The sequence below is a fragment of the Ammospiza nelsoni genome, chromosome 6, assembly GCF_027579445.1.
Source record: "Ammospiza nelsoni isolate bAmmNel1 chromosome 6, bAmmNel1.pri, whole genome shotgun sequence".
In the NCBI taxonomy this organism is placed as follows: domain Eukaryota; kingdom Metazoa; phylum Chordata; class Aves; order Passeriformes; family Passerellidae; genus Ammospiza; species Ammospiza nelsoni.
The window spans coordinates 41499830-41520393 of NC_080638.1; the positions used below are offsets into that span (position 1 = coordinate 41499830).

The following is a 20564-nucleotide window of genomic DNA, read 5'->3' on the forward strand; positions in this document are numbered from 1 at the left end:
TTCTCCCAGTGGACACCCCTACTCAGGTCTTTTGGCTCTGACCCCAAGATCTGGGAATGGGACAGGCATTTCCTTGATGTGAGGGACTGGGTCTGGCTGCTCCAATTACCTATGAGTATGCATGTTAAGAGAAGCTTCTTGCAACACTGAGAGCCACAAAGAAGCCATGTGAAAAGAGCAATAGGGGCAGGAGGGAATGGGAAATTGATGGGAAGTATGGGAGGTGACTGGCAGGAGTGGCTGAGGGTAGCAGTTTCCCGCAGAGGTGTAAAGGGACACAGAGCCTACAAGCTCCAGCTGCTGCATGGAAACTTTCTTGGAGCAGTCAGAACAGCTGTGTGTCCACAACCCAAGGTTCCCAAGGCCAGGGGCAGCTCCACATGCTAAAGCTGAGTCTTAGTGCAGCCCAGAGCCCAGTGGCTGGCAGCAGCTCCTCCCTGCTGCAACCTTCCCTGAGCTGGGGGGAGCCTCAAAAAATGCAAAAACCCCTTTGCTCTTTCCTCTTTGCTGAAGCCTAGCCTTGAAACCCAGACTGACTAGTCTAGCATGCTCTGGTACCAGCAGCCTTTCCACTCACCCAGGCCTGCCAGGCAGGTGACTGGCAGTGGCCCCAGCAAGCACAGCCTACAGGGAGCTGTGGTCCAGCCCCAAGCCTGGAATGGCTGTAACCTGCCCAGGACTCTCCCCAAGCGGAAAGCAGCACAATGCAGTGTCTGTTCCAGATGCCAGGAAGAGAGAAGTCTAGACGCAAGCAGGCAGCGCAGCCAAGAAAACAAATTCTCAGCATTATCTGCTTCTCCACCAGCCACACATTTCCTCCTCCTCCTCCTCCTTCTCCCTTGCGCCTCTGGCAGAGATGTCCCTGTTCCTGCCAGGGTGAGGGGCAGGGAGAGCCAGGGCTGTACTCACCAATGCAGTCACCCAAGGGGGTCCAGTGGAAGCCAGGCTGGCAGCCCATGATACAACGGTAGGAGCCCAGGCTGTTCTGGCACCGCCAAGTGCCGCAGATGGCATCCCCATATTCTTTACACTCATCCACATCTGCAGGAAGGAGAGCAAGGGGATGAAGATGGTCAGATGGGGACCCTGTTTGTTCAATGCAGCACCTGGGTCTGCTTTGGCTGGCCAGAGGTCTTGAACCAGTGCTAGTCCTCCTTACAAGTCACCAGCATCTTTGAGTGCTGGGAGCAGAACTGCCCTCCCCCTGCACTGGCTTCATTCGTCCCCTCAAATTCTGGGAGGCTGATCTTCCCAGCAATGAGCTCTCACCCACGCAATCATCAGTCTCTGGGGAGTGTTTGAATCCATTTTCACACAGGCATCTGTAGGAGCCTTCTGTGTTCAGGCACTGGCCTTGTGAGCACAGGGACTTGTCTGCACATTCATCCACATCTGTGAAATCAAGACAAAAACATCAGCCTGGATCTCAAAGCAGGGCAGGAAGCAGAGGGCAGGACCTAAGGTTTGTTCCTGCCACCCTTCAACTCACCTTGGCAGCTGACTCCACCAGCCACATTTGAGAAGCCAGGAGCACAAATGCAGAAGTAGGATCCTTGACTGTTAAGACATTCGCCATTGGGACTACAGATCTCACTGTTCAGGCACTCATTCACATCTGCAGAGGAAGCAGAACCATGCACCCAGCCCTGGGGTTCATCCTTCACCAAAGCCACATGGATTCCCTGTTCCCAGTCTCGTACAGGCAGCCTTCAAAGGGCTCCTGGCCCCTTATTTTCTCATCATGGAAACAGAGATCTTCCCTGTCCATGGTGAGCCCAAATTTGACTACAGCCTTATCGATGTGCCATGCACAGTGGCATCACTTGCCTTGGCACCAGCAGCCTCCTTGCTGAAAAAGAAGGGGGATCCACTATGTCCTGGACCCAGAGGGCTGCATGGATGGGGTTCATACCTTTGCATATGGTGCCATTGATGAGCTCAAAGCCAGTCTGGCAGTGGCACTCATAGGAGCCCGGTGTGTTTCTGCACTCTCCCCCCAGGCACTGGACAGCAGGGTCCTTACACTCATCCAGATCTGCCAAGAGGAAGGGCACAGCACAGAGTGAGGCCCCAGCTCTTGCCACCACTGGAGAAGATCCCCATCCACAGAAGCATCACCCAGCTGTTGGCCTGCAAAGTGGGTTTGAGCTGTCCTCCCAGACCATCCCATCACAGTGAGAAAAGCGTAGAGACTCCCTGTTACTGGGCCGTGCAGATTCAGCCCAGACTCTTCACTCCCTTCCATCACAGGGACCAGCAAAACACTATCCCAGCCCCAAGTCAATGGTGCCCAGTGACAGGACTAAAGGCAAGGGGCACAAACTGAAATACAGGAGGTCCTGCCTGAACACACTTTCTGTGACAGTGGCAGAGCACTGGCCTAGGTTGCCCAAAGACATTGTGGAGTCTCCCTTCTTGGAGATACTGAAAAACTATCTGGATGTAGTCCTGGGCAGGCAACTGTTGGTGGCTCTGCTTGAGCAGTGTGTTGATGAGATGAACTCCAGAGGTCCCCTCCAGCCTTAGACATTCTGTGACTCTGTGAGCACAGGGGTACTGCTAACCCCAGTGTCTGTCTCCAGCAGAACTCTGCTCTGCATACAACAACCACCAAGAGGCCAATGCAGAGTCACAGTTGTTGACAAATCCTCCCTTCAGCTGACTGCACAAGAGCAAACATCAGCAGAGCAACGCAGCAGCAGCCCTACCTTCCAAGGCTCTGCTTTCTCACTTGCCAGACTTGTTTACAATGTCCTTCTCGTGGAAGAGCTGTCCAGGTGCCTACAACAACTCTTACCCAACTGCAGAGCTCTCCACAAACCCTCTCTCACCCAACTCTCCCAGGCCTTGGCCAGAATCTGCTGTCACTCTGAGGATTTTGCTCACAGCAGAGGAGAGAGGGATACCTTCTCTCACACAGAGGGCTGCAAGATGCCAGCAGACTGCCTGCAGCCCTTGAGGTAGGGGCAAGCACGGGAGAACATGGTACTGACAGGAGGTAAAGCCCTGAGACTGGCAGCTTCTGAAGGCACGGAGGGACACTTTCCCCTTTGCAGAGCACTGAGCATGCCACAGGCACAAAGAGCATCGATCCCTACCACCTCAGGGAGGATTCCCAGCTTTTCACTCTCAAAGGGTTGCAAGAAGCAGTATTATTGAATCCTTCTGGACAGGAACCAAAATCTAGTTTATTTACCAAAAAACTATCACAAAACCCTTATCATGTTTCAAATATGAAACCTAAATCCACAGACAAGGCCACCAGCCAAGGCAGGGAGGAACATACCATCCTGCCATCAGGTCAGTGTGACCCAAACAATATCAAACCCTGATAAGATGCCCTCGTGAAATGGCTGGGGCAAGGTGGCTGAGCTGGGGCAGCTCATGTGGAGTCTTGGGAAAAGGGGAGGGCAGATGTAAGGCATCAAACCACGGCTCTTCCATCACACCCAAAAATCAAATGCAAAATTAGTTCATTTCACACTGGCTTTCTCAGACATCAAAACAGAGAGAATTAAGGGAGGAAAACTTCCCTCTACTCCCCTCCTGGAGGCCTCCTTACAGGGGGATCCTTCTGAGAGTCACATCAAAGGCAAGATCTTACATTTGCCAGCTACGTGCAGGCTGCAGGGCTCTGCAGTGCTCCAGAGATAAATTCTCAGCACGTGGCCATTCTTTAAACAAATACCTTTGCCAGCTCTGCCCTTTCCCTTCCTTGCTCCAAACAGGGAATTTGCATCAAGCCATTTCAAGCCCAGGATATCCCCCTCCAGTCAGCCATCAGAGATGGAGTTTTCCTGCTTGTGCTGGGGCAGTTGAGCTGTAAAGCTGGGACTGAGCACTCTCATGTCTCAGCACTGCAACCAACACAAATTAGTGCTGCTGTTAAGTCTCCGCCAGCATACCTGGCACAGCAGAGACCTTGTTCTAAGCTTTTCCTTTTAAACATGTCCAAGTTATATTAGGGACTGGAGAAAAATTATGAAACCTGGGTGCTCACAGTCTCTTCATGGGCTGTGGACCCAAGGTTTCTCCTTCTGTTGAAGGCCTACATTTGATGTATATGTACACAGTTCTGAACTAAAAGACACACAACTCTGCCAATGTTTCCAGGCCCCCTGTACTCCTCTGGCCTTTGTCATCATCTTCTAGATCAACATTGGTCCATGAATCCTTCCCCCATCCCTTCCTGTGTGAGCAAAATCACCTTCCTGCTGCTCCAAGTGTCATATGCTCGCAACCTTCCATGCTCTCTGCTGAACAGGAAGCTAAAGAGCTGGAAAAGGATCCTGAGGCTAAAGAAGCCCTCCCGCCCCACCAGTAACCCAGCTATGGCAATGTCTCTTCCTTCATTTCCTCCAGCACCCCCTGCTCTGTTCCTGGGGAAGGGATACCTTCACACATGCTGCCATCTCTGGAGACAGCATAGCCGGTGTCACAAGACATGCAGGAATAGGAACCCTCAGTATTGAGGCAGAGTCCGGAGGGACAGGGAACCCGAGCTGTGCATTCATCAATGTCTGCATAAACACATGAGGGAGAGAGGGATAAGAGGAAAAAATGCAGAGCAACCATGACTAAGGGGCACATGTGCTGGGGGAACTCGCTAGCATGATGGCCAGGACTCAGGCAGAGCCAAGTGCTTAGGGAGAGCCTAGGGAACCCTCTGGACTGAGTATGTGACACTTCAGAGTGTCTGGACACATGGCTCCTTAGTACCTTGGCAGCTCTTCCCATCAGGCGCCAGCTCGTAGCCGCGGTAGCAGGAGCAGAGGAAGGAGCCATCCAGGTTGACACACTGCCCGTGAGCACAAGTCCCCTCCACGAGACACTCATCCACATCTGTGTGACACAGAAGGCACCATGGCATGGGAGGGTGCTCACAGCAGTCCCTCCACACAAGCTATGAGTGCAATATGCTCTGGCCAAACAGGCTGGCTGACTGCAGGAGAAGGATGCTGCCTGTGCCCCTGCTCCTTTTGAGGCTTACAGGGAGCGCTGCCGTGGGGGGCAGGGGTGCTGCCCAGAGACAGCCCAAATTTCTCACCAATACATCTTCCGTTCCTGGGCCGGTAGCCAGCCCCACAGCTGACACACTGGTAGGATCCTAGTGTATTGACACATCTCCCACTGGGGCAAGAGCTGGGATCCATGCACTCGTTGACATCTGCCAAGAAACACAGTTCTTTCAGGCTCCCAAAGGTAAACAGTGCAGCAGTCTCCAATGTCCTTTCCAGCTGGATCCTCAGAGTTTCCCTCCAGGGCACAGTGATACCCAATAGGAGTTGAGATGTGTTTGCTGGGGCTTAAACAAAATCTCTTTTGGCCCCACCTATCCCTCAGGATCCTACACCCACATCTGAGAGCTGACATAAGTCAGCAGCTAAACTCACTGCTGCAGGGTGTTGCCAAGGCCAGGAATGTGCATGGGCAGAGAAAGGGATCAGAGAACATCTGTGCAGGGCCATCTCATCAGGGAGTTTTGTAACTATGATTAGGAAGCAACCTCCAGCTCAGTTGTCCTTAAGGCAAGTGCTTTCTGGAGGCTGTGTGGGGAGAAGCAGCATTCTGTGCATGCCCTGTTTCCTGTGCTGCCTCCTAAAATAGCCTCCACTCTGTGATGGAGATGAGCTACTGAGAAAGGGGAGTCTTTGATCAAGCACAACATACATTGACAAGAGTGAAAGCTTTGAAGGGCCCAGGTCTTGACATGTGAATGGGATGCAATGGGGATGGGTGGCCTGAGTCTCTGCAGCCTGCTCTCTCTGCAGTCCACCTGCCAGCATGACAATTTTGTGACAAAGCCAAGGTGGCATGAAAATATATAGGCATGTCCTTCCATAATGGGAAGCTGGAATGGGCTGGTCATTGGGGAACTCCATGGAGAGATGGGAGAGAATCTTGGGAGAGCTCCATTCCCTCTGGCCAGGAAAGACTGTTTCTCCTGCAGTCAAAGGAGAGGACAGGCAGTCCTTGGGGAGGGCACAGGGCAGACAAATGTGGGAGTGTCCTACCTCCCTTACAGGAGGAGACACATAGTGATGAGAAAAGGAAGTGTATAGGGTAGATTGGAGGCGCAGGGGTTGCTGGGAGCAGCAAGCTTTACCTTCACACTGTCCTCTGGGGCCCATGGCAAAGCCCTCCTTGCACTGGCAGTGGTAGGAGCCAGGTGTGTTGATGCACTGCTGTCCTCGGCAGATAGAAGGCTGCTCACATTCATCTTGGTCTGGGAACACACAGGGAGAGAGTCCTGAGTCTTCCTCCACCAGTGCCAGGAAGGCTGGGTGCAGGAGAGCACATACTCCCCCTGCAGCTAGCTCTACCCAAGGAATCTGTGCTGGGGCTCTCCTCTATCGCCCACCTGCCCCAGCATCTTCCTAGCCATGAAGCAGTGATCAGGGCTGGCATCACAGACTCCTGCCTGGACCATCATGGGCAAGGTCCTATCCCCAAGCAAGCAGGAGAGAGTGATTGCCATGATCAAGCTGTCTGTGGCAGGCCTGTGGGAAGGGAGGATGTGCAGGTGTACACGTGTGTGTGCACACTGATGAGAGAGTGTGAGGTTGAGAGAACAAAGAGGCCCTGGAGAGATGGCAGCTCTGTGCCAGGTGAACACTACTTACCCTCACAGCTTTGCTTGCCCGCTGAAACAGCCAGGGTGTACCCAGAGTAGCAGAGGCAGAAATAGGAGCCCACACTATTGATGCAGCGACCTTTTCCAGCACAAGGGTCTTTCAGACACTCATCTTCATCTACCACCAGGCAGGGAAGGAAGACCAGCAGTCACCACCTTCTGCTTGCAGCCCCTGCCAGCCCCGCAGAGCAGCAGTGGGCAGGGCCTCAGCACAGCTGCCAGAAGACCTTCCCCAGAAGGACTGAATGGGCTGCTGAGGCCCAGAAGGCAGAGCAGTCAGACCATCAATGGCCAACCTACCAATGCAGTGGAGGCGGCTGGGGTCCAAGGTGTAACCAGGGTGGCACAAGCAGCTGTATCCCTCTGGGGTCAGAACACAAGCACCAGCTCCACAGGAAAGGGGTGAGGAGGCACAGCCACTGACCCCTGCAAAGAGAGAGCACAGGGTTGGGAGCAGCACCAAAAGGGTGCATGGAATCTGGTGCCTGCTTTGTGTCCCCAGCACCATACCAGGAGGCTGCTTTTTCCCTTCTTGGAGAGCGATGCTGAGCCTGCTCCTCTCCTTCAGAGAGCCTGCACCCACGGGACAGCAGGGAGGACACAGCAGAGCCTGTCACCTCCTGGGGCTCCTGTGGCCTGAGCTGGCATGCCCCAGTGCTGTATATTCTCACCTGCACTGCAGCCCTGTGCCTTAAACTAGAGCTGGCAGCAGATCCTGACACCTGTGATGGCGTTCCTTGTGGGGTGACGGCAGGGCCCCCTGCCTCGCACCACCCTGCTAAGCCGAGCACAGGCAGCAGTGAAGGGGCAGCGAAGCACCACACACCCCTCGGCATAAAGCCAGCGGGGGGGGGAGAGTGAGGGGCAGCCCAACCCAAACAAAAGGCTATTGAGGAGACGCATTCCTCAGCAAGGTGCCTCCGCCAGGCCCGCTCCCCAAGGTGCTCCAGCCCCCGGCGCAGGGCAGGGACCACACTCCCAGACACTTGAGCAAGGCTGGAACAACAGCGGCCTTGTTTCCGGCGCAGTAAACAAGCCGCCCCGCGGCCACATGGCTGCCCTTTCCCCCCTGCCCGATGAGTCAGCGCACGGCTCGGCCGGAGCACAGGGCCAGAGCCACCGAGCGGGTGTGGGATTGTCCTGCTCGGCAGCCACCGCTGTGCCGGCCAGGGCAGCTGCAGGCGGGGAAGGACCCGGAGATACAAACACTTTGCTCCCCATTCAGGTTTGCTCTTGTGACTCCCCGCGGCCGGCAGCAGCTGGGCCCAGGCTGGGACAAGAGTGGCAGGTCAGGGACCTTTCTTTGGGAAATCAAGGAGGCATGTGGGCAGATAAACAGACTGGTTAAGGGAGAGAGCCCGTGGGCAGAACTTAGGACATAATTTCACTGTAGTACCAGGCACAGAGGGGCTGTGGCAGGAAATCCCCATGACCGGTGGACACACACCCACCTGCTGGCACCTGTGTTGGAGCAGCAGCATCCCAGGTGGGAGTGGGGCCAGGCTGGCGAGGACCATGCCAGAACTCCTCTTCCTCTGCTGTGGAAGAAGAAAAGAGGAAGGTCAAGCTACCTGATCCCAGGCAGAGATGCTAACCCAAAATTTACCTGTGCTGGCTGTCCTGGCAACCACAGCACCAAAAAAGAACATAGGAAGAAGCTGCAGGGTGGTTGCAACTCTATAATCTTATTATTTAACACAGCCTCCTTCACTTGCTGGATATTCATCACCTCCCCACATTCCAATAGCCCCACATCAGCCACCCAGTGTGATGGGGTCCTCTGTGTTGCTCACAGCCAGCCCAGCCAGGAGCCTGTCCTGCCCAGCACTGGGGGCTGCCATGAAGAGAGGGGTGGCCCTTGGGGCATGGCATGAGCTCCCAGTCTCTCCACTTTCCTCACTGCCCCATTCTCTTCCCCACACATGCCTTGCCCTCCCACCAGCCTGGCACTCACCTCTGCGCACGGCAGGCTCTGCAGTGGCATCAGCAGTTCCCTGAGGGACAGAAACATAGCATTCTTGTGCATGGAACTGGGATGCAGCACCCCTGTGACATTTTCCCATCCACCTCCTGGCTCCTTTTTCTCCCCAGGATCACCATCCTAGGAGGAGAAGCTGTCCCAACTGGGTGCATTTGGCAGGGCTGCTCTGTTGTCATCCTGGGCAGAACAGCTTCAGGCCATGCCCCGAGGGCCACCCACAGAGGAGCTGTGGCAGCACACTGTGCAGGTGAGACCAGGGCACTGCTGCCAGGCAGGCATCTCCTCAAGGTGGCCAGGAAGGTCATCAAGGCACGGTAAATATTGCCACTGTCACCAGCAGCTCTGGAGTGCTGAAGACAGCTGCTGCTTTGACCAGCCTCAACAGTGCTCCCTTACCAGAAGGGTGTTTTGTGCTAGAAGCTCTTTCTCAGCATCCCCTCCAGGCAAACCTATGGCTGCCAAAGGAAATGCTGGAGCACAACCTGAGTCCCAAGTCCCTGCTCTGTGGAGCTTTCCACAATGGATGAAGAAAACAGGTAACTGAACAATGTAAGTCGTAGACTTCACATTTGGAAGCTTTGGTTCAAATTTCTGCCCTGTCTTGAGATTTCTCACATGTACTTGAGCCACGTCACTTCATGTTTATGAAGCAGTGACAATGGCAGTGCTGTCCTTTCCCTCAGAGGTGCTGCATGTGTCCGAGGGATGAGCTGATACAGCAAGAGAGCACAGAGGGAGCACAGCCATGCTCAGGAGGGATATGGCCAGACCTCTACTGACAGCACGGATCAAGAGGCACACATTTTTCAAGTGAGACTCAAATGATGTCACACAGCCCTAGGAGAGCCTAGCAGAAAATCAGTCCCCAGGCTGCTTCCATCAGACAGGGTGAATTCACACAGCCAGTGTTGGAGACTCCTGCCCTGACTGCTCCAGTGGTGTTCCTGCTGCACTCACATCAACACAGGGTGAGCTGGGCTTAAGCAGGACACTGGGCTCCATGAGAGAAGCATGCCTAAAGCTGACTACAGCAGTTCCCCTTATCCTGCTGCCCATCAGCCCTACAGCCAGGCCAGTCTGACAGTGAGTGCCCACAACTCAGCTGTGTAAATACAGCTGATATTAAGTTAGTGAAAGCAGAGCAAACTTGAATATGCAGCATAGAACAGAATGTCAAACCAAAATTCTTCATGATGTCCTTTTATAGTGGGATAGATCCTTGCTGTAATTCACCCTTTTGCTCTTTAGGACTGAGTTCATCACAGATAATCCCTCCCATCTAGAGCTTCAGTCCCTGAGAGATGCAGTGTAGACATGGCTGGAGCCACAACTCCCATACCTGCCTGGCTGAACAGTAAAAAGAGTGTAAGCAGGAATAGAATCATAGAATGTTTTGGGTTGGAAGGGACCTTAAAGATCATCTAGTTCCCCCTGCCATAGGAAGGGATACCTTCTACTAGACCAGGTTGCTCAGAGCCCCATCCAATTTGGTCTTGAAAACTTCCTGGGCTGGGGCATCCACAACTTCTCTGGGCAACCTGTTTGAGTGTCTCACCACCCTCACAGTAAAGACCTTCTTCCTAATATCTAATCTAAATCTCCACTCTTTTAGTTAATTTGTATGACATCCTCCTTCCAGCCAGACAAACCTTACCTGCACAGCAGGAGAAATTTCACCTGGAAAAGGAAACAGTGCATGATGAGTAGAGAGAAGACAGGCATCCTCCTCAAACCCTGACTGCCCTAACTTCACCTCTAAGACACTGCCATTCGGTCCCTCACATTTGTCTGCAAGAGCTTGTTCCCAAAGCCAGCACACCTGGACTCCTGGCACTGTGCAGACCCCAGGAACAACTGCTCCAGCAAATACTGGCACAAGCACTTGGTCACACTGCCCTCCAGCTGGGCTGGACAGAAGCCCAAGGACTGGAGTCCTAGGCTCGCCATTCAGGCCTGAGGTCCTGGTGGAGGCAGCCTGGCCAGTCAGCACCAACTGCAAAGATGCAGTTGCAGAAGCCTGAAACACTCAACCTTGTTTCCAAAGACCTGAAGACCTAGTGCCTCATGCCTCAGGAACACTACAGTCATACAGATGTAGGGAGCCCTTTACAGCCAGAGATCCATCCATGGTATATGACACGACCTGAGAAGTTTTCCACCCTTGCTAGGGGCCCAGATGGAGCAGCTTTAAGCAGGAGAACCCCACACTACCCTGTCTTGCTGAGGTGCCAGGGTAGAGGAATGCCTCCTGGATGCTGCCACGCAGGCTGTCCTGCAGTTGCTGTCTCCTCGCTGTCCAGTCCAGAGTCCAGTTGCTGTTCTCCCCTTGCCCTTCTAAGCTGACGGGCAGCTCGTCTGTCTCTGCTTTCCTCATTGACAGTCGGATATCAGAGCTGGAGTAGGTGTAGCCATGTCCTGCTGGGCAAATTTCCTTGAAGGCCTCTGTGAAGGAAAATCAAATCAAAACTCTAGAAAGCAGAGGTTGTAGGCTGGTGGAGGGATCACTTGGCTTACCATACCCAGACATGATAGTGGGACAGTGGAATAAAGGAGTGAAGATGGGCAGGCATGTATGTGAGTGCAGGTGCCAGTTTCCCCAATCCTATAATTTTCTGTAATTTCTAAGAGTTAAATTCTTAAAGAAACACATCTCAATTGCAGTGGGTGGAAGCTTCAAGCATAAGGAATGTGCTCACAGAGCAGGGTGGGTTTCTCACAGGCATTACCAGACCCCAAAAATGAAATCCCTTCCCATGGTCAGTACTGCTAGAAAGAGATCATGCCACAGGAAGGTCCAAGCTGACCAAGGGAGCAGATAAAAGCAAACCTGGAGTACCTCAGCACTGAGCACTCTGCACAGCACTCAAGATACTCTGTACAAACCACCTGAACATTTTTCTGGTCCCTGAGGGTTTTTGTGCTTTTCCTTCCACTCAATCCCATGCTGAGATACTCAAACTCATCCTCACCTGCCTTTCTTCCCAGCAAAAGATGTAGGACAGAAAAGGGCTGTTGAATAAAGCCAGGCACACACATGGCTGTGTTCTCCCTCTGGTACAGAGTGGTTTCCCATTACGGACTTCTTCATCTTCCCAGTATTATCCAGGTCTGCTTCCTGGGTTCTGTACCCATCTCCCAGGACAGCATATGCACTGCTCAGCTCTGGGCCCTGCAGCTGTCTGTGTCCAGGCAAGCCCCAACCCCAATCTGTGCCCAGGCAAGCCCCAGCCCCAGAGTAACCAGAGCAGAGCCGAGGCAGGCCCATCTCACCTGAGCCGGGCATGGGGCACTCCTGGCAGCTGTCGCCCCAGCCCTTGCCGACGCGGCTGCAGCAGCAGATCTGCTGGGTGATGCGGTGCGGGAGGGGCAGGGTGCACACGCCTCCGGCGGCCGAGCGGTAGCACAGCCCCTGCTCCATGGACACTGCCTTGTCCGCTGAAACAAACAGCGTGTCAGGGCCGGAGGTGCCCGAGCTCTCACAGAGACAATGGGGACGCTCAGCTCTCCCCCTGGGCTCTTTCTCTGCTTGTGCCTCCCAGCCTGCCCGAGGGCTGCCCTGTCTTCTCTCCAGGACACAGCCTGGCCATCAACCATTGGGCCTTTACCCCAACAGTGTCATCCCCAAAAAATCCAGCTCGTGTGGGAGTTCTCTCATCCCAGGGGGCTGTGTTGTCTGCTGCCACACCACATGCACATTCTCTTCAGCCTCTTCAGGGACCATGCAATGTCCACTGAGAATGATAATGCATGGCTGGAACCCATTGTGCACAAAAGTGCAGAACAACCCAGCTCAGGTACACTCAAAGGAGATGTGAAGCAGGCTGTGGCTTCAACTCAGCCATGGGGTCACGCTCAGGGCCCTCTCCAGACCGAGGGGTGCCCTGGAGCACTTACAGACGCAATGGCTGCGGGACGGGTCGAGCATGCTTCCAGGCTTGCAGGTACACCGGAAGCTGCCACGGGTGTTCATACACTTGGCATCTTTGCAGAGGCCCTGCATCAAGCACTCATTGATATCTGTGGAGAGAAGAGAACCTTGTGAGATGTGAAGAAGCTGAGGGTGAGCTAAACTCCCTACACAGTGCCTCCTATTCAGGTGCTGTGAACCAAAGGGGTCCCAGCTGGGCTGGTGTCCGAGGCAGCCTCTACACCAAGCAGCACAGAGGGGACCTCTGTGGTGACAGTAGTCCCACATCCGCAGAGCTTGCTTGTTGCAGCTGCAGGATGGCTTGTAGATGACTGCTCTGCTTTTTGGTCCTTGTGGAAAACAGATGTGGCCCCTATGGTGAGCAACTCTGTCAGGATCACTATTATCATGGCCGTTTGCAAGCCAGGAATGGCGAGTCCTGTCCTTTCTCCTGATTCCTGGTACTGCTTCCATAGAGCTATCACCCACAGAGGATCCTTGTTGAGAAACTTGGCGCCAGCATGCAGGGAGGGCATTGACAGATCCCATCCAGAGGCAGAAGGGTGGTGGGCCAGCTGTGGCTCACTGTGCCTTCTTCTAAGAACAGGGTGAGCAAGTGTGAAGTCATCACATTCAAGCCCTGCCTCAAGTTCTGCCTCTGCCCCTGACTCAGCACTCATCAGACACAGTCTTTGGGAAGAAAGCTGGGTTTATCCTAGGGAAACACCATTGGGATCATCCATTTGACCTGCAGTAAAGGCTCTCCTGCAGCAGCATGTACGAATGTATGAGCTAAGCCAGAGAAGACAGGAATTGGCAAACAGTGCATTAAGGGGAGCTGAGGGCAGTTTTCAGTTAGAGAGTAAGGAGGAAGGTGTCCTCATGGAATAATGTAGCCTTCTATCTTCACTAAAGATCTTGGCCCAAAAAAGTCAGAATGCTGATAAAATGTGCAGTGTCAAGAGGCACAAGCAGTGCAGGAAGAGCTGGATGAGACACAGAGCAGTAGGACTGGGAGTAATCTCAGCACAATCCTGAGACAAACCACAGGAACATATACTGCAAGCTAAGAGGTGAAAGCCATCAGTGAGAGGGTTCAGGGCCCACTCACTGCTCACAGGACAGCTCTGAGCTGCCAAGACGAAGAAATGCCAACGTGATGCTAGGCCAAAGACACAGGGCAGTCCCAGGGCCAGTGTACATGGCCCTGGTGAGACCTCAAGTGCCCTCAGAGCACCCAGTGGTGCTCTAGGAACTGTTTCAAGATGGATGGGGTGGAAGACTCAGGAACAGCTTTCACAGCACTGCCTTATTCCTCAGAGTCAAAGCACTACTGCTTGGTGGAGGGGGCTGTCTTGTGAGTCACACAGCCAGCAATGACAGCTGAAGTTCAGACTTAATGACCTAGAGGTCCTCCCCAGTCCTGTGCTCTAAAACTCCTCCATTCATCCCACCAGCTGCTCCACACACAGGTGAGACACACAGGGCCATGAAGAACAGGCCAGAAGTTAAGTCAGTCAGGGGTACCAATGCTACAGGGATCTGCAGAAGGAAGGAAGAGTAGGATTTCGCTGCACAACGTAGGGCAGCCAAATCCTCTAGTGCCTTCCTCTGCTGGAAGGCACTGGACAAAACCCCTTCTGTCCATACTGAACAGAGCAAAGTGGGCTTCTGCCAGGGTCCTCCTCCAGTCACAATTTTTTAACAATAGCCCACAAAGCCAGGTAGTCTCCCCTCCTACGTGGGCTGGCAAAAAAAGACCCCATGTAGCCTCTCCTACATCTGTCCACCAAATTGCTCACTCTAGGCCCTAAAGTGAAGTGCTAAGGCTTCCTGACACATGTTCTGCTGCAGCAGTAGAAATGGGAATAGCACCTTGAAGCAGTAGTGTCTGAAGAACAGAACTTCTCCAGTCCAGCTTACAAAGGAGTATCCAGAGGCACAAATCTCTGGTTCATGCTTTTTCCTGTGCAAAAACATCTTCCTAGCCAAATCCACACTGTCATCTCCCTCTGCTCCTTCCTGATCCACAGGGGACAGAAATCCAGAGCAGGCACTGCAGATCTCTGCTTTCTGACATGAGTCCCTGCAGCTGCTTTGTTCCCCCAACTTGTATTTTATGCCTCTGGGTAGCTCCTCATAATCACAGCACTGTCTGTGGCCACATAAGGGATGAGATCTGAGCACCAAGCTGAATAGTTGTTGTGTTGTTAAAAGTTCTCCCTCAGGACAATGTGGGCAGGTTGAATCATTAATTAAGTAAGCATGGTGGAAAGTCCCAGCTGAAAGAGATGAGTCATTGGACTGCCAGCCCTGGGTTTGCTCCCTGCTGCATGTGAGATGACACCTCTCAGCTTTTCGGGGATCATGAGAAGGGAACAATAAAATTCCTCTTTAGTCAGAGGACAGAAAAACACAGTGTGGGTCCAAGAAATGTCTAATAAACATGAACAAGAGAGAAAAGGGGAGAGATTGGTGCCTTCCTCATATGGAACTGAGGGACCACAGAAGTGAGAAATGGATCGATCCTGGCAGCCTGGGGCAGGCAGGGGAGCCTAGCAGCATGAACAAGTGACACAGTCAGAACAGAAGGCATCACTTTTATGGCCCCCTCCCACTTGTAAATGTTCAAATTGGTACTGTCCTACTTGTAAATGAACAAATGAACAAGCTGATAACCTTCACAAATATTTTTAGGAAACAGAATTTCTGTTGCTTCCGACCATGGAAGAAGTGTTTTTACACTCCCATTTAACAGAGCATAAACACAGGTTCTTATTGGGTCAGTGGGACTTAACAGGGGAGTTTCCTTGTACTGGCCCAACTGAGTGCTCACTGTGCTTGTCAGCAGAGTCACACAGTCCTGTGTTACCTGGTTTTCTTTTATTCTTGATAAGAACATGGAGGTTTTTATAAGTCACATTCTTTGCAGACCAAAACCAGGGATTTAGATAAATGTATTTTGTGTAGATAATTTCAGTTCTAACAGAGAATGTGAGAAGGAGAAAAACAGATGAAAGCAGCATCCTTACCTTGGCAGTGGCTCCGGTTCAGCCTCTTGTATCCCTGGGGACACTCCACCTGTCCATTCTCAATCACAGGATGTGCTGGGGAGAAAAGCAAACAGTGTGGGACACTGGCACTAGAGCCAGCCACCGGTGCCCTCCCTTCTCTGCCTTCCTTCCAGAGGGGAAAGTGTCCCTAGGCCTGCCTTGGGTGGGCTCCTGATGACTCCCAGGGCAGAGGGAAAGGTAAGAGCAGCCACGTTATTCATGCAGTGCCTTCTGCTTCTTGGCAAGTGCCAAACTGGTGACCCAGAGGTGCTGCCTGTGCCTCATATCTACCACTATGTCACTTTGTCTCCTTCTACGTCAGTTTGGATAGCCAGGTGGCACATGACAAGGGAGACAAGAGTGAAAGGAATGGCTGAGGTTCTTGACAAGCTGCTGAAATAACAACTCAGGCCCTGTTTATTACATTTCTTTTTATACTGCATGTGATTTCCTGCCCCAATCCCTCTCATCAAAGAAAAATTCAGATTTCTGCTTTAAATGGTTTTGTGGGTTTCAAAATGTTCTGTAACACGCACAATTAAACCTCTCCGAATTTTTTAAAGGCAAGTAAAATGTGGCCCATAAATTCCTAGGAAGTCAAATTTAGGCACTGAATTTTGGAGCAAGGAACAGGGAATCTGAGTGGATGGGTTGGGAAATGAGTAAGAATGGGGTGGGGGGTAGGAAGAAGGGTACTTTGCCTAAGGTTGGGATTTTCCCAGGGTGGGGTTTCTTTTACAATTTCTGGATCTTTTGCTTGGGAACAAGGAGTGCATGCAACAGTTAAGAGACTGCCCAGGCAGATTCCAACCCCTCTTAATTTCTCCTGCCTGGCATTAGTAGCTCACTCCTTGGTGTCATATGTAGAAAGCCCTCCATGGCAATAGTCATATCAAGGTCTGGCAGATTCCTTACACATTGCAACTTCAAGAACCAGGGACAAACTGAGACCATCCTTAGAGCAGGAGATGCTTGACAAGAGCCTGCAAAGTTTAAGACCACAAAGAAAGCCCGCAAAGTTTAAGAACACACTCTGGAGCCAGAGAGAAGGCATGTCCACAACTCTTTCTCCTGAACACTTAAACTCTATAAAGCAATTTAAAGCCATTCTAGGACAGTTCTTCTAAGGCAAAAGTTAGAGACCAGCCTCCTAAGATAAAGGTGCTTAGGAAATAAAAGCCAGGAGAACACATCATTACCAGCCTGTACCAGGAAGGAGAACAGAAAACCTGGTTTTCTCAGTTATATTAAATGAAGCTATAAGGTTTTCCATGTGTACATTGATCCTCAGCAGCTGAGTGAATGACAAAGACAAAAAAAAATCTATCTTCTACAGTTTAGTCATGAATTGTAGGCAGCAGGTGCTAACAAATATCTGGATGTTAGGGATGAGGGAGCTCCTGGTGATACTGGGAATCCCAAGGTACCTTTCCAACCTTCTGGGAAGGTAAAAAACCCTCTGGCTTATGGGCTCCAGGCTGAGTGGCCCAGTGGGATTTCAGGTCCTCCCACACCATAGCTTGTGGGCTCGGGGCTGCCGACAGGCATTAACTGTGCTTGGAAGCATCTGTCAACCTCAGCACAACGTGATAACAGACACTCAAATGAAGCACCATTGTTATGTGCAAGCCCTCTGAGCAGAAGCCAAGTGTGGTGGAGATCAAACAGTGATGACGTGTCAGAGCCATGCTCCCCCTCTGGAAAGTTTGCAGAGAAACAGATTGTGTAGCATCCCTCCAACAGATGCTGCTGGGGAGAGGGCAAGGCAGAAAATGCCAGTGGTGGGCAGATAAATTGCAGGTCTGTGCCACCTTAGCACTTACCAAACTCCAGTTTGGAGAAACCTCTCTACTTCAGCAAATCACTTGTGAAGCTATGGACAAACGTCTTAACTCTGCAAAGAAACCCATGTTCCCTGGAAAGAATAATTGTAATGTAATGTAAGCAGATCTCTCTGTACCAAGAGGGAACCAAGAAAGTTTTGAAGTATTGGTTGGAGGCTGCCAGGATCTATCCACAAGGGAAGACAGTGTGTGGCTGCAGGAGGATATAAGCTATTAACTCTCAGCTTTGTGCTTGGTTTCTTGAGTAGAGGACTATTTCCTTCCACACACTCAGATGTGGCCAAACAACAACAGAGATGGCCAAAACCTCCTGAAAAAAACCAGCCTAGGACACCTAGGTTTCCTGCAAAGGTGATCAGCATCCAACCTTCCCTCATGCAGCTGTTGGGAGGTTATTCCTCAGGAACCCACCAAAAGGAAAAAGCTAATCTGATGATCAGAGAGGGCAGAAATCTGTCGCATCCAGAGCTGAAGGGGGCCCAGTCTCCTTTGTCTGTCTACACTCTCTCCAAGAAGGGTTCTCCCAGAGCCTGAGGCTAGGGATGGAGCAGCTGAGTTGCATCTATCAGGCAGACAGATTTCAGGCTTGCTGAGGGCAGAGAGCTCTGGTTCCTCATTGAAGGCTGTGATTTCAGAACCTTGCCTCCTGGGCATTTCAGCCCTGAGGACACGGTGCCAAACCAATGTGGTCACCAGGAAGCTGCACATTAGGAGTCCCTCTTGGCTCTCATTGCTTCCTCTATCTCTCTGCAAGCTCTGCAGGCACCAGGCATCCCTGTCAGGGCTGGGCTCATAACAAAGGAGCATGCATGCAATAGGCTCACAGGCTCAGAAAGGAGGTGAGTGTGAAGCAGACTTCCATCAGCATCTTTGTCCCCAGCTAGAAAAATACTCAAGTAGATCATAATATGAAAGGAAATGAATAAATGGAAATTGGGCAGAGGGATTTTGTCACCTAGCAGGGCAGTCTTTAAGCAATTAGGCTAATTTTTCATCACTTCCTATGAGAAGAGATTTTACCCAACAGCCCTGGCTACCCAAACATTGTCTGGAGAAGCTCAGGGTGATGGTGAAGTGGAAAACTTCTTCTAGCGGTGGTAGGCACAAGGGTCTGAAGTGAGACAATGTTTGTTGGATGAGATATTACATTACATTAGTCCATACAATACCACTCTGTTAAAAGGGGAAGAAGCAAGCCTCTGGTCAGATGAGAAGTGAGGAAATGCCCATTTATTAGTCCATTAAGCTAGCCCATTTATTTTGAGTCTTTCCATCTACCCTACCAAAGACATCAACTCACTGAGAAACCTTGAAGGTGGCTGTGGTGCATCTGCTAGTCCTGGGAGGTGAAAGGAGCCAGAGTGAATGGTTTCATGATGCCTGGAGAAATGGGGGTGGTGGACCCAGTTAAGCCATAGCCTGTTTTAGTGTGAAGCAGAGAAGATCAGCCTCCATTGCACAGAGGACATGTGCTGCTGAGTTCACTGGCAGAAGATCAGAGCAGGTTGGGCCCCACAGCAGCCTCCGGAGATGTATTAGAGGTGCCACGGCAAGAAGTTAGGCTGTGGCTGTGGGCATCAGCTGAGTTCTAACGCAGAATGGACAGAGGGAAAGAGATAAATCCTTCTGGCCAGGTCTGTCATGACTGCTCTCTGGATGGGCTGTTGTAAGGAGGCTCCAGCAAGACTTTGTCCAATGCCCCAACAAGGGTTATGATAGTAGTGGTGGGGAGGGCATGCACCAGTGCTACATGTGCAATACAAAACGCAGTCCTCTGGCTCTACTCATGATCAGTCTTGAAGGTGCAAAAGATGCTTGAAGGAAAAAGACTCTGATATTTCCTTTTTGCCATTTACTGTTTCAACAGAAAGATCCTTATTCTGCTCCCAAGGTGGCTTCCAACTCCAAGAAGATGCTTTGTACCTAAAACCCCTAGTTTTGTAACACTGTGCTGCTGCGTGCTGCTACAACAATGCTGTACATGAATGATGAGCAAAACAAGCACTGTGCAGAACAAAGCACTCCTGAAAATGCTGTGCTTTCCCAGGTTAAGTATTGCTTTCTGTAGTACTGGCACAACCTTGCAGAGGTTTCAGCTTCTTTCCCACCTCCAGCCTTTCTTTACTGTTCTGCACAGACTCCCTGTGGCACATGGTAACAGTGGCCTCCTTCCCATATATCCAGGGATTTTTTTCCTGTGTCCTACCCCATCTGCTCCCAGGAGCAGAGCAGGGGGTTGATTTCCAAGGGGCTGCCTGTGGCTGTTTCAATGCCTGCAGGCACAGCGCAGGGGAGGCTTGCAGAGCCTTGGCGTTTCTGACATGACGGCTCCATGGGTGAGCTGCCACCCCTCTCACAGTGGGAGGTCTGTTAGGAGAGTGCTGCGGGTGCCAAGCCAGACATTACAAGATCCAACTTTCCAGTGAAATTCAGACTTTTCTCTAGGACAAAAAACTTGAAAAAACACGTGGAGTGGGAATAAAAACAAAACAATAGCCTTCAAAGACTTGTTTCTTAATGCAGTTAAAACCCATAGGAGGAGAGAAAGCAGCCCAGGAAGATCTGCAGTGAGCACAATGAGTGGGTGCACAACCTGGTCCATGCTCAGGCTGACTGCAGCTGGAAATAAGGGACAGGGGGCACTGAAAAATCAGGACCTAGAAAATGCAGGTTTACTCCTGCACCCAGAAAGTCTGTCATTTGCACAGAAGGATGAGACTTGTAGCTTCTGGCAGTACTGCAGATGGTGTCCACTGATATGGGTGTTTTCCTGGAATGCTGCTGGTTCCAGAGGTGGGTGGTCTCATGGACAGGGAGGAGGTAGAAGAGCAGGGCTGTGATACCCTCTGGACAGAATTCTCTGCTACCAGTTTCCTTTATCCCCATGTGCCTGAGAAGGGCCAAGGCTTTGGGAAAACCAGTATCCAAATCCACAACTGCCATGGGGTATGTGTTGACCTGTAGCTCCAGTCTCATTTGGTTTAATTTCTACAGACCATCTCTTAATATTGTTCCAACATGTTCTTTCCACAGACCGCTGTATCCCCCAAAATGACACATGGTCTGGCAGGTAAGCAGGAGCAGCTCTGCCCAGCAGTGTACCTGCTACTAGTCACACCTCCTGAGCTTGCCACAGGACAGGACA

General features: G+C 51.7%; 1 protein-coding gene across 4 annotated transcripts in view; it reads right to left on the reverse strand.

The window, feature by feature from the left end:
* Nucleotides 1-20564, reverse strand: part of LTBP2 (latent transforming growth factor beta binding protein 2) — a 70885-nt gene that overhangs the window by 8421 nt on the left and 41900 nt on the right. For 2 of the 4 annotated variants that reach the window (XM_059473886.1, XM_059473883.1), the window contains 17 exons: nt 15555-15629; nt 12510-12632; nt 11886-12050; nt 10827-11057; nt 10270-10292; nt 8589-8628; nt 8086-8172; nt 6935-7060; nt 6624-6752; nt 6107-6226; nt 5048-5167; nt 4720-4842; nt 4395-4520; nt 1913-2035; nt 1490-1615; nt 1270-1392; nt 910-1041 (listed from right to left, as the gene is read on the reverse strand). In XM_059473886.1, the coding sequence (XP_059329869.1) occupies nt 910-1041; nt 1270-1392; nt 1490-1615; nt 1913-2035; nt 4395-4520; nt 4720-4842; nt 5048-5167; nt 6107-6226; nt 6624-6752; nt 6935-7060; nt 8086-8172; nt 8589-8628; nt 10270-10292; nt 10827-11057; nt 11886-12050; nt 12510-12632; nt 15555-15629 (1992 nt within the window). The remainder of the gene's footprint in view (nt 1-909; nt 1042-1269; nt 1393-1489; nt 1616-1912; nt 2036-4394; nt 4521-4719; nt 4843-5047; nt 5168-6106; nt 6227-6623; nt 6753-6934; nt 7061-8085; nt 8173-8588; nt 8629-10269; nt 10293-10826; nt 11058-11885; nt 12051-12509; nt 12633-15554; nt 15630-20564) is intronic. The other 2 variants (XM_059473884.1, XM_059473885.1) reach the window with 2 other exon arrangements.